General features: G+C 46.0%; 1 protein-coding gene across 1 annotated transcript in view; it reads left to right on the top strand.

Annotated features, from left to right (window-relative positions):
• The first annotated feature begins 5,318 nt into the window (after positions 1-5,318).
• Positions 5,319-12,172, top strand: part of IQGAP2 (IQ motif containing GTPase activating protein 2) — a 292,655-nt gene continuing 285,801 nt past the window's right edge. The window contains exon 1 of the mRNA XM_027039688.2: positions 5,319-5,635. Within this exon, the coding sequence (XP_026895489.2) occupies positions 5,590-5,635 (46 nt within the window). The 5' untranslated portion in view covers positions 5,319-5,589. The remainder of the gene's footprint in view (positions 5,636-12,172) is intronic.

A 12,172-nucleotide genomic window follows, 5' to 3' on the forward strand; every position in this document is an offset into this window, starting at 1 on the left:
AGCCTGGTAAAGAGCAGCTGAGTTTTGGAGTAGGAACTACAACCCCGTCACCAGAAAACAAGCATCTTGTCAGAAAGATGTGTATGTTTGCATATTCAGATTGCTTCTATCAATGTGTTTATCTCAATGAGGGTTTGTTTCAAAATAGTATAGATACGCCTTAATCAAGCAAAGTAAAAGAATCTCAACTTTAAACACTGGTAAACCAACATTCTAAGACACTGTTTCTATTTTGACTACATTAACAAAATGCATATTTCTTTTAAAAAAATATTTTGAGAAGCGTTCCAAACGCAGAGAAAGATATAGAGGATAAAATAACAAATATTTATGTATGTACCGCCTGGATACAAGAAACGTCATATTTGCCTCATTTTTTTGAAAGGAAATGAAATCTTACAGAATTTGATGTTCCTGTCTACCTTCTCAGCATCCATCGCCTTCCCTAGTTTGTCAGTCGTTATTACTATTCTGAAATTGGTATGTTCTTCCTGTGAGTCTTCTTATGCATTTGCTACAATGCATATGTCCCAATATCATGTAATATTATTTTATATGTTCATAACTGTACAGGAATGGCATCACATACTATTTTCTTATTCTGTCATATTTTTATATATCACAATGTATTTATCCAATTTGCCACTTAAGGACATTTAGGTTGTTTCCAGTTTTTCCTGGAATGAGCATCCTTGTACATGTGTACCTGAATGTGACCGCTTCTCTAGAGGATCTTAGTAGATGGGGAATTACTGAACTTCAGGAATTGTACATCTTTGCCTTCGCTAGAGATGGCCAAGTTGTTCCTCTACATGATTGCTCGAAGTACATTCCTCTCAATACTGTATGAGCATTCCTAATATTCCACACTAGCTAAACATTTTAATTTTTGCCAACCTAGTGGCTGTTTTAATTTTCATCCCCCGAAAAACAGTGAAGCTTTTTTTCAAACTATCCAAGCTCTCCTAAGTCAGCTAGAAGTTTGTTGGCCTCTCATCCATCAATTAAGACAAAGTGTTCCAGATGGGGAGTAAGAGTCAGACAGAGGAAATTGTGCTGGGGGAACACGTGTAGACTCAGATAAACCCAGTCCTGCCATTCACTACTGTGAGGCTCTCCAAGGCTCAGTTTCTTCACAGAGTTGCTCCAGGATTGAAAGTAACAACTGTTTCTCTTACGCTGCCTGGTACACATAGGTATTTAGCAAATTCATGATTGTATCAAAATAATTGAGTAGCCACTACATTCCAGGCATTGCTGCAGAGTCCTGGGCACACAGCAGTGAGCATTAGATCAAGCTCTACCTGTCATGAAGCTCACATTCTCAGACAAATAATGAACAAAGAATCCACTATGTGGAATGTCCGATGATAAATGCAGCTGAGAAAATTAATGCAAGGTAAAGGGGATAAAAATGGAAGAGGGGCCCCTAGAATCAATGCTGCTTCTTCCTCTTGCTAATTTCCAGGCTGCCCTGGGATCTACTGAATCACTGGAGTTTTAACTTTCTTGAACTGTGAAATGGGGAAATAATAATGGAATCGTGTGTGGTTTTATTTACTCATTTGCTAAAACTGAAGTTTAGATAGTTGTTCCAAACTTTGATTTGTTTAGAACTTTAACTTGAAAGCAAAGAGAAAAAACAAGAGTGCTTACTGATTTGACATTAACAAAATCGTTGAAAGCTGTCCAAAATTATACAGATTTTAGTGGCATGAAAAAGGGCTTCAATGAAAAAAATGTGTGTATATATATATATATATATATATATGTAACAAAAATACGTAAAGTACAAAAGGCAATGGGTGGAGACTCTCTGGAGGCCTGGAATGTAGTTTAGCCTCTATTGCTCCATAGCCATGGAATCATACCTCTCTGTGCTGCTCGGTGTCCTTGTCATAAAATGATGCTAAGAGGCCATCAATCCTACAGTTATTTTGCCCCCTGACACTACTACTTTATCATTTAATTTTGAGAACTGAGACATTTATTTCTGTTCTGATTCTTTTTTTTTTTTAAACTGATGTTGGACTGTAACAATTTCCCTTTTTAGATATGGAAGTCGTCTTTGCAAAGAAGTGTGGTTCCTGCTTCTGCTCAGGACAGGGGATGAGTTGGAAAATCTTAACTTAAGGAGCACCCAGGACTTTGAAGAGGCTTTGAATAATTTCTTTGTTGTCATTGCTTCATGCTTCACTTCTTTGGGTGATGCTCTGAAAGCACATTGGTCAATATTCGGGTAAATATGTTAAAATGATTGATAACATGATATTGGAAAATCACCAAATTATTTCAAAGGTAAATGGAATGTTAGAATTCCATGCCAAGAGTTTTACTTAAACATACTTTTTTATCCTGTCTGATGCTCTTGATATAATTAACCTGTTATTGTTATAAAAACAAAGTTACATTTTTTCCAAACACCTTCATGTTCATTTCAACTTATCAAAAGGAAAGAGGTAAGTCTTAGAAAACCATCTTTTAAAAATAATGTTGCTTTAAAATTGTTTCACTTTGTCTAGTTTTTCAATGCCATCTTTTGTTTCACAGTAAAGAAAAAACTCCTCTTTATTAAAAAAAGATTTTTTACTAGATGGCTTCAGTTTTTGTTTGTGATATTCTCGTAAGCACAATCAGATGGCACAGTACGCTGGCACATGGTCCTGTATTTATTTGACTCCCTCTCCAATGTCAAACCCTAAGAGAAAATAGCCCAGAATTCTGCAAATAAGTTTCTTTTCTGAGACTGTGCAGAGAAATGATCTCAGAGATAGTACTGTTACCCAGTGAATGAAGACAAAAATCCCAAAGATTAATTCCAGCACTTGCAAAAAAATCAGGAGCATTTACTTTTACAGCTTCTTCTTGGTGTTGTCTATACAAACAGTAGTTGTGACAGAGCTTGAAGCCTCCCCAGAGCCCTCAGAAAAGAGCTGACCAGCTAGAACATGAACTTAGAACGACTCTGGTGATCACCTATGTATGTTTCAACCTTCACTTTCTACCATGAACTGATATTTGCTTACTACAATCTGTGACATCTATGTAAATATTGATGGCACCAACTTGTTTGTATTAAAACTCCCCCTTTATCACTTACTGGTGTCAATGTCATTGAAGCTCTCCTCCTACTTCTGCCTCAGCCCTTTTCATCAGGTGTCAGCCTCCAAGTTACCCCTCTCTAATCCATCCTATCATCTGCAGCAAGATTCACGTTCCCTGAACTCCCTTTCATCATACGGCTCCCATGGCCATAACTTTGAAAGCTCTCAAAAGCTCCTATGATCATAGCCACACAGTGATGTCAGTGTCCTCCATGATCTGATATCACCTCCCAAACTCCCACCCTCACCTCCCTCGTGCCCCACCCATTGTCCTTTGTCCTGTTGGTCTTCCTGGAGGGGACATTGTGTATCTCTTACCCACTTTTCAAGGTCCACCCTAAGGCACTCTTTCAAATCCTATCACCTTCATCAGCGATTCTAGTTTATGATTTCACCTCATCTCTAAATACATAGACTACCCACTTACTTACTCAGGCCTGAATTTTCCATTCACACTGAAAACTGATATATGCAAGTAAGAGTTTCATTGTTAGTGCTTCAGACATGGAATCATAGAGACGGAATGAACTTTAGATTATCCTCCTATTCAGCATCGCCTGAAGCACAGAAAATTCTCCTAGACATGTTCCCCTCTGGGTGAACACTGACAGGGTGCTATAACTTAACATGTGTCTGTTTCACCTTTGAATTGTTCTTATTATTAGAGGCATCAGCTCTTTAAGGAAGAACCCCACTCATTCCATTCCAACCAGGTGAGAATCTAATGCTCCCAGAAAAGAAAAAAAAAAAAAAAATAGGGGAGGAGGAGAGAATCCTCTTGTTCTCCCACCTGAGTGAGATTTCCCTCAGTCCAATTGAAATCCCTTGTGCCTGTTTTATAACAGAACTACTCTCCTGGGTGGCTCAGTTGGTTGGGTGAGGGGCTCTAGACTTTGGCTCAGGTCATGATCTGGAGGTTTGTGGGTTCAAGCCCCACATCAGGCTGTCCACGCTGACGGCGGGGAGCCTGCTGGGGATTCTCTCCCTCTCTCTCTGCCCCTCCCCCGCTCTCTCTCACCTTCTCTCCCTCTCTCAAAATAAATAAACTTTAAAAAAAGCAGCTCACTTTTAAACATAAAATTAAAAAGAAAAAATAAAAAAGAACTAGTCTAAGCAGGGCCTGCAGATCTGCAGTGTCAGCATCACCCAGCAGCTTGTTAGAAATGCAAATTCACCGGCCATAGCCCAGAGCAACTGAACTGGAAAATATGAGGGTGGGGCCCCAGAATCGGAGATTCAAGGGAAGGCATCACCGCTATGAAATGGAAAACAGCTGGCCACTGTCTGCATCTCTGCATACTTCAAAATAGTGTCACTACGCACTTTCTCTCCAAATAATCTCACCACTCTACCTCAGTTATTTTATTTTGCCGGCCACGTGGTCATCCCCGCATCCCACATGTGACAAACAGGCGAGGGCACAGGGATAGAACGGTCCCACATTCCTCCAGATGTTATCACTCTGAGGCACAAAGAGAAAAACAGCTCCAGGTGACCGCATTAGAAAACCCCTTTTAGAAAAGCCACAAGCAGTTTAATTTCCTTTAAAGCTTAGCCGGAAAAGATGTTCGTGGTGTGCGACCCCACCTGGGCTGGGCGGCAGTTCTGTGCACGGTGGGTGTGGGGCGGAGGGGGAGCCGGCCGAAAGAGAGCGGAGGATACTCAGAGTCGTGTTTGGAGTGGTTGCTTGGGTAGTGTTTATCTTGCTATTCCAACACACGCACACACACACACACACACACACACACACACACTCAGTTTCTTGTCCTGAAAGGGGAACCCTGTATTTTGTAGACAAAGAGTCGCAGAAGCCACTTTCGAAGGAAAAAAAAAAAAAACCCGAACAAGAGAAAGAAAAAAAAAGAAAAAGGCTTCGCGCAATCCCCCCAGAGGGCAAAGAACCGCGCTGTTTGTCCTGTAACTCGGCAACACCCCGGGCGAACGGCGCTGCCTGTATCTTCTGCGGTTTCTCTTGCTCTTCTCCGCGCGGGCTCACTTCCACTCTCGGAACACCCCAGAAGTGCAAATTCAGGCTGGGCGGCCACGGGCCCCAGCTGCAGGGGATCCCGCCCCAGCGTCCCGCTCAGCCCCTTCCTCCACCCGCGGGCCAGCAAAGGGGCGGGCTCACGCGGCCCGGGCGCTGCGCCCCGCACGCGGTAGGGGTCGCTGCTCGGCGGCGCGCGCTCCTACCGCGGAGAATAACGGGGCCGGGCTGCAGGAGAAAGGAAACCTGCCCGGGACGCGGCGGCGGCCGGGACGGAGCGAACGACGAGAGTTCACTTTTGCTCGGGTGTCAGCGCGCGGCGGCTGCAGCGAGCGCCGACCAGGGAGCACCGCGCGAGCGGGTCGCCCATCTCGGGGCGACCGGGGGAGGGCAGCGAGAGGCCGGATACGAGCGCGCCGGCGGGGCGCGGAGCCGGCGAGCCTGGCTAGCGAGGGGAGCCGCGGGGGGCGCGCCCCGGGCGGGCCCCCGGAACAGCGCAGGATGCCCCACGAGGAGCTGCCGTCCCTGCAGAGACCCCGCTATGGCTGTAAGTACGCCGGGTGCGCGGGGCTTCCGGCGGCCTTGGGGAGACCCCTCCCCGGGGAACGCGTTGGAGAAGCCGAGGGAGCCGGGTGCGCGCCGCGGAGGGAGCCGGAGGGCAGCAGCTGTGTGGCTGGCAAAGTTGGGAGCTGGAGTTGCAGAAGGTAGTGAGCGGCGTCTTCCCGCTCTCCCCGCAATTTTCAGATCCTCAGGGGCAACCCCAGTCTTGTGCCCGGAAAACCCCGCCGGGGCGCGCGCAGGCAGTGCTGAGTCTGAGCTCTGGGACGCGCCCGGTTGTGCGTTTAGGGGTATCAGGTGAGGAGCCCTGGAGCTCCGGGCCGCTGCCGGCTCGGACCAGGGGGTGGCGTAAGGGACTGGATTGTTCCAACTCTGAAGGAAAGTTTGCCGTGGCTACAGGTGGGCACCGCGAGTACTGCGCCCACGCACTCTACCGGTGGCAAAGTCGGTTCTCCTGGAACAGCTCCCCTCCTACCTTGCTCCCTCGAGCTGCACGTGAGCTGAAAGAGCCAGTTTGCGCCCCATTGGCGTGAGTCCTTTTCTGGTGCTGCTGAAAGGGGCACCTCCGGGCCCAACCCCTCTGTTCCCTGCTGCCCTGTGACCCTGCCAGGACTGCCGTGGGGAGAGGACGCAGAGCTAGGCTCCCCAGGATCCGGTCGGAGCCCGTGTGACTTGAACGAGATGGTGTCGATTTACCCAGCCAGGGGCTGCTGCCATCGGAAAGAGGTTGCTTTGGCGGATCGTGAGTAGATGGAGCCAGATTAGCACCAACCACGTGGCTTCATGTACAGAGTTCAGAGTCTTGGCTAAACATGCCAGGAAGTATTTCCTTTAAAACAAACAAAAAGTTGGCGTCCATCGCAGGCCCTGTCAGTGAACCCATGGCCGAAGACCACTGGTTAATCTTTTGCCCTGGCTGGCCTTGGGGTAGAGGAATCAGGTTTGGGTTAAGGTGGTGATACCTGCTGCAGGGTTGTTTTGTGCGCTTGGGAGGGCGGGGTGGGAGGGGAGGAGTTAACGTGTGTAAGTTCTTTCTCCCCATTAGTCTTGGAATGGAGAGTTAGAGATAGGAAGTTAGTTTTGCCATGTGACCCGTTTGGTGTATGGCAATGAGGAAGAAGCCTGAGGAGCCAGCTGCAGACTCCGTACAGCAGGGAAATGCATTAAACAACGCGCCAGGACCCGGTTCTTTGCAGCCTTAATGACACTGTAGTAAAGCACACAGACAGCAGAGCTCCTTGGATTCGAGGAGCCATGCTGTGGTCATTCAGTGTGTGTGGTGTCACCCACAGGTTGGTGAAAGCCTCTTATTTATGTGACAAGCTCTCGGAGCATATGGTAGCTTCACTGTGTCAAATTATAAGACGACCCCGTTCTGGAAACTAGGCAAATAGGCCCCCCCCCCCCCCCCCCCCGCAATGGCTTTGGATGCACATTTTAAAGCATGATGTATTTGGTGGGTCATCTCTCAGGAGTTCAATGTGCGTGCAAAGTTGGAGTGAATGAAGTGCGTTAGTGTAATGTTTTCACATGCAGAAACAGATGGATCTGTGATGGTGCCTGATTTTCATCAAATAGACCTGTGGACCTAGCCCACGTCAGAAACGCAACCAAGGAGGTTCAGATCCCACAAGCATGAAGAACATGCCACACTGCCACTTTGTTTTGTTTTGTTTTAAATGTTGATTTATTTTTGAGAGTGACAGAGACCTAGCACGAGTGGGGGAGGGGCAGAGAGAGAGGGAGACACAGAATCCGAAGCAGGCTCCAGGCTCCAGGCTCCAGGCTCCGAGCTGTCAGCACAGAGCCCGACGCGGGGCTCGAACTCACGGACCGTGAGATCATGACCTGAGCCACCCAGGCACCCCAGCCACTTTCTTTGGAAATAATTGTTCCATTTCTCGCATGAGTCTGGTGTAATGGAGTGGGGTGCCACCTGTTGGAAACACTCCCATTTGCCTTCCCCCAGCTCACAAAGTGCTGGCGTTGTTTGGTCATTGACTAAAAGTGTTTGATAGTTTCTAGACTTTAAAAAAAATTTTTTTTAATGTTTATTTATTTTTGAGACCGAGAGAGCATGAGCGGGGGAGGGTCAGAGAGAGAGGGAGACACAGAATTGGAAGCAGGCTCCAGGCTCCAAGCTGTCAGCACAGAGCCTGACGCGGGGCTCAAACCCATGGACTGTGAGATCATGATTTGGGCCAAAGTCGGACGCTCAACCGACTGAGCCACCCAGGCGCCCCAGATAGTTTCTAGACTTTATGGTCACCCTAAAATATTCAGACTTCAGTAAAATAGGCTGTATGTCATTAACATGAACATTTCTTTATTTTGCTGCTAGGCTCATGAATGGTTGTACGCTCATAGTTTCTTTGAAAAAATCTAGTTGAATATACCTCCGTGTTAGTCAATGTTAAGGAACACTCATTATTCATGCAAAAGGAGACTCTCTGATGTATTAGAATACATCATCTCTGGTGGTGGTCTGATTTTGGGGCTCTGTCAACATGAGACTGCAAACAGTGCTGTGAGCTCCTTACAGGAAAGCTGGCAAAGGAATGAAGGAAAATGCACTGTCCTTGGTGTGTTGATTATATAATTGTGCTTCTTCTGGTTTCTGAGTTTGGTGAATACAGGTATAGTTTAACAAAACCTCAAACTATACCGAACAGGTATTACCCCTGACATTAAATGAACAGAATAGGGCACCTGCGTGGCTCAGTTTAGCGACTGACTTTGGCTCAGGTCATGATCATGCAGTTCGGGAGTTCAAGTCCCCATGGGGTACTGTGCTGACAGCTCGGAGCCTGGAGCCTGCTTCAGATTCTGTGTCTCCCTCTCTCTCGGCCCCTCCCCTGCTTATGCTCTATCTCTTGAAAATAAATGATAAATTTATTTGATACATTGTTGTAATTTAACTTCCAGTACTGTACATTCTGAGTAAAAGGTATTTGAGACTGGACTTTGTGAACAACTTTTTAGTAGTTGGCATTAAACTTGTTTTAGGTGTATTTTTTTGTTCTGCCATCTCTCTTCCTCTTGAAATGTCATTTAATTTAGTAATTTTTGTACAAAGTTAATTCACTGAACTCAGGGCTGTTTTCCATCAGGCTGAGTGCAGGTAAAATACCACATGGTAAGTTGCACTTGAGGGGTTTCTCAATGAGTGTCCATGAAGGCCCTCGTCTCGGATTTTGGACATGAAAGATTGCTGAAGTCTTTTTGATTGGCACATGGGAGCCCGGAATTAAAATTAAATCATTTTTCTGTTTAATCCCTGCTTTTCCACTTTGGCCACCTTCTCCTGCAACCTATGAAGTTATTTTGTATCCTGTTAATACCGAACAAAGCTGAAATACCAGCTCATTCGTGTAGTGCTGCAGAGAATAAGTGGCAAAAAGGAAAGGTGGAAATTGCTTTCTAATTTATTTTTTAATGTTTATATATTTTGTGAGAGCGAGAGTGAGAGCGAGAATGCAGGGGAGGGGCAGAGAGAAAGGGAGAGAGAGAATCCCAAGCAGACTTTGTGCTGTCAGCAGAGCCTGATGCCGGGCTCAATCCTACAAATTGTGAGACCATGACCTGAGACGAAATCAAGAGTCAGATGCTTAATTGACTCAGCCACCCAGGTGCCCCAGCTTTACTACTTTAGAACCAGAATGTTGTATAAGATAACTAGGGTATGTTTTTACACTCAAAACCAAATTTAAGTGACACTGATGGGTAGGCATGATTTGCAAGTAATTTTTGTGCTCTTGTAATGAACGATAATGAATTAGCCAAAATAATTGTCAAAACACACTGCCACCATGATCTGTCAAAAGTTTTGTTCCAGTTACTTGAGAGTTAAGAACGTCACTGATAGCAAAAGATGACCCTGCGCTCTGATGATCTCAGAGCTGATACCAGTCAGCGTTTAGGTACTTACTATGTGTGTGGGGGGGAGGGGTAGTAATCAATGTGTTTTTGGCAAGCACTGTGGTTTTCTACCCTCTGCAGACTTCTCTCATGAGAAACGTCCTGAAACGAATAGTTGTCAGTGTTACCCTGTTTCTTTGAGAAAATGCAACAGGAGCCTAGCAGAAGCATGTGCCAGCCGCAAGTGTGCTGGGGTGGGGGTGGGGCTGTTCTGGCTGATGCGGTGAACAAGTTTTGTTTGTTTGTTGGATAATGCTCTTGTTTCAGCAGCGAGATTTCTAAATCACCTGGTAGCTGGAGTACTGGGTTGGGTAACAAGACAAAAAGTCAAGTTATTCCTTCATGGGCTATTTGTTTTGATTGAGTTTTGCCAAAGGATCTTCAAGGTCAACAGCCAAAGTGTGGTTTTAGTATGCTTTTAACTTTAATTACACGTGTTGTTAGCCAAAATGACTTGTTTGGGAGAGTTTAAGCTTGTAATACCAAGGTTGTTTTAGAATTTAGTATTTAGGGGGTCAGTTAACCCCCTTTTTTCTCTAGGGGACCCTTGGTTTGCCGTTGCCCCTTTACCCTCCCGCTAGGCAAGCTTTTTAACAACTTGCTTAAAAGTCTACTATACAAACAGTTCTGATGCACCAAGTCTTCGTGGTAACCAGTGGAGAAACAGAGTCCCCTCGACTTCTGTTGGCTGGTCAGCTATAGTTCCACAGGGCAGGCACTTGAGCATGGGCATTCAGGTTGTACACTTGGCAAGAGCTGGTTCTTCTCATGAGCACTTGTTACCATCTGCTTATTAGTACCTTTGAGAGGGCCAGCGGTCTCCCCATTTCACAGTGGAGCTGAAATCCAAGATAACGTCTCAAGGCCACACAGCTGGCTGGTGACCCCAACTTGACAGCTGGTGTTACCAGGGCCTGAAGGCTTTGCTCAGTGGCTATTGCCAGTTTGTCTTCTCTGAATTACTCATAGGGGTTCCACCTCTTTTTCTTTCCGGTGTGTCGTGATTTTATCAAAGTCACCAAACCTGTAGCTATTTGGCTGGTGTGCTCTTCTAAAAGTGGATGCACGGTGAGGCGACTGAGTGGCTCAGTCGGTGTACGTCTTACTCTTGATTTCAGATCAGGTTATGATCTCACAGTTAGTGAGTTTGAGCCCCTCACTGGAATCTGTGCTAGCGGCATGGAGCCTGCTTGGGATTCTGTGTCTCCCTCTGTCTCTCTGCCCCTTCCCTGCTCATACCCAACCTCTCTCTCTCTCTCTCTCTCTCAAAATAAATAAGCCTTAAGAAAATGAAAAAAAAAAGTAGATGCATGGTATTGTCTAAACTGGATTTTGTTTCCTCCCCACCCTTAAGAAAAGTATACAAGAATACCTGAGCTTTTTTATAGAGCGCGTCCAGACTTCATCAAAGGATTTTATATACGTGTAGAGACCTCCCATCTGACTGTGAGGCACTAAAATGAAAGAACAGTTTTTCCATAATACAGAGGTATGCTCCAGTGATTCCAAATAGGATAATTTGTAAAATGCACTTTTATTATGTATACTGGCCATGCCTTAAAATCCGGGGTTGATGAGAAATCAGGCAGAAGTTTGTGATGAGGTGACTGGTAGGTGAGCCAGACTTGTTCACTTGACTGTTAATAGTTTATTTCTCCCTTGAAAGGCCGAAGAATGGCGTCTGTGAAATGGCAAAAGGTTTGGGGTGGAGTAGATGTGGGTTTGAATCCTTATTTGGGCACTAACTGCTTGAGTAGCCCTAGGGTTTTCTCCTGTACCTCGGAGGGTGGTGTTTTATATTCCGGTAATAGTGGCTGATGTGGTTTCTGGCACACAGCACGAAACGTGTGGTGGTAATTTCCATTAACAGGGCACCTACTAAGTACAGCAGGTTCAAATGAAAGGAAAATGACGAAGATGGGCACAGCCTGTGAGAAACTGGAAGATAAAGACTGATGCTGATACTTCTGTTTGTGCACTTACTAGTTCTGTGGCAGGGAAGACATCAGGGTGGATTAGGATGGGGCAACAGGCAAGCTTCACAAATTGTGAATTTGAACAAGACTTTGAAGGTGGGAGGTAAAGGTGAAAGGCATCCCCCTGTATTTGTTGTGTGGGTAGTTTGTGTGGGGTTGAACCTTAGGTTGTAGGATAGATGTTGGGGCAGGGTGGCGTAGCTGGAAGGGGATTTATGAAGAAATCCTTTCTTTGTGGGCACCAATGGGCAATTAGAGCTGTCTTGAAAAAAGTAGCTTGGGTACAATTTTTTTTTTTTTAACTTTCCAGTAAATTTGGGGAGGGGAGTGGCCCAGTGAAGTGGAGAATTGTGGGAAGGCTGGGGGTGATTGGAGTGCCTGGTGCTGGAAACTGCGGGGGTCCGGTGAAGTTTGTGCACGTGGGCATTTGGGTCCCCTGTGTCTGCTGCTCGCAGATGCCCACACCATGCTTCTAGGTTTGGGGATGCCTACGGATGGGGTCATTTATCAGATGGTTTGGCTCAGGATAGGACCGAGGATGCTGCGTGAGGATGATGCGTATGGTACTGAAGGCATTCAATGAATCCAGAGGCAGGTAGACACGGACCTTATGGGGCCCTGACTGACTGCGG

This window comes from Acinonyx jubatus, chromosome A1 (assembly GCF_027475565.1).
Source record: "Acinonyx jubatus isolate Ajub_Pintada_27869175 chromosome A1, VMU_Ajub_asm_v1.0, whole genome shotgun sequence".
NCBI classification, from domain to species: Eukaryota; Metazoa; Chordata; class Mammalia; order Carnivora; family Felidae; genus Acinonyx; species Acinonyx jubatus.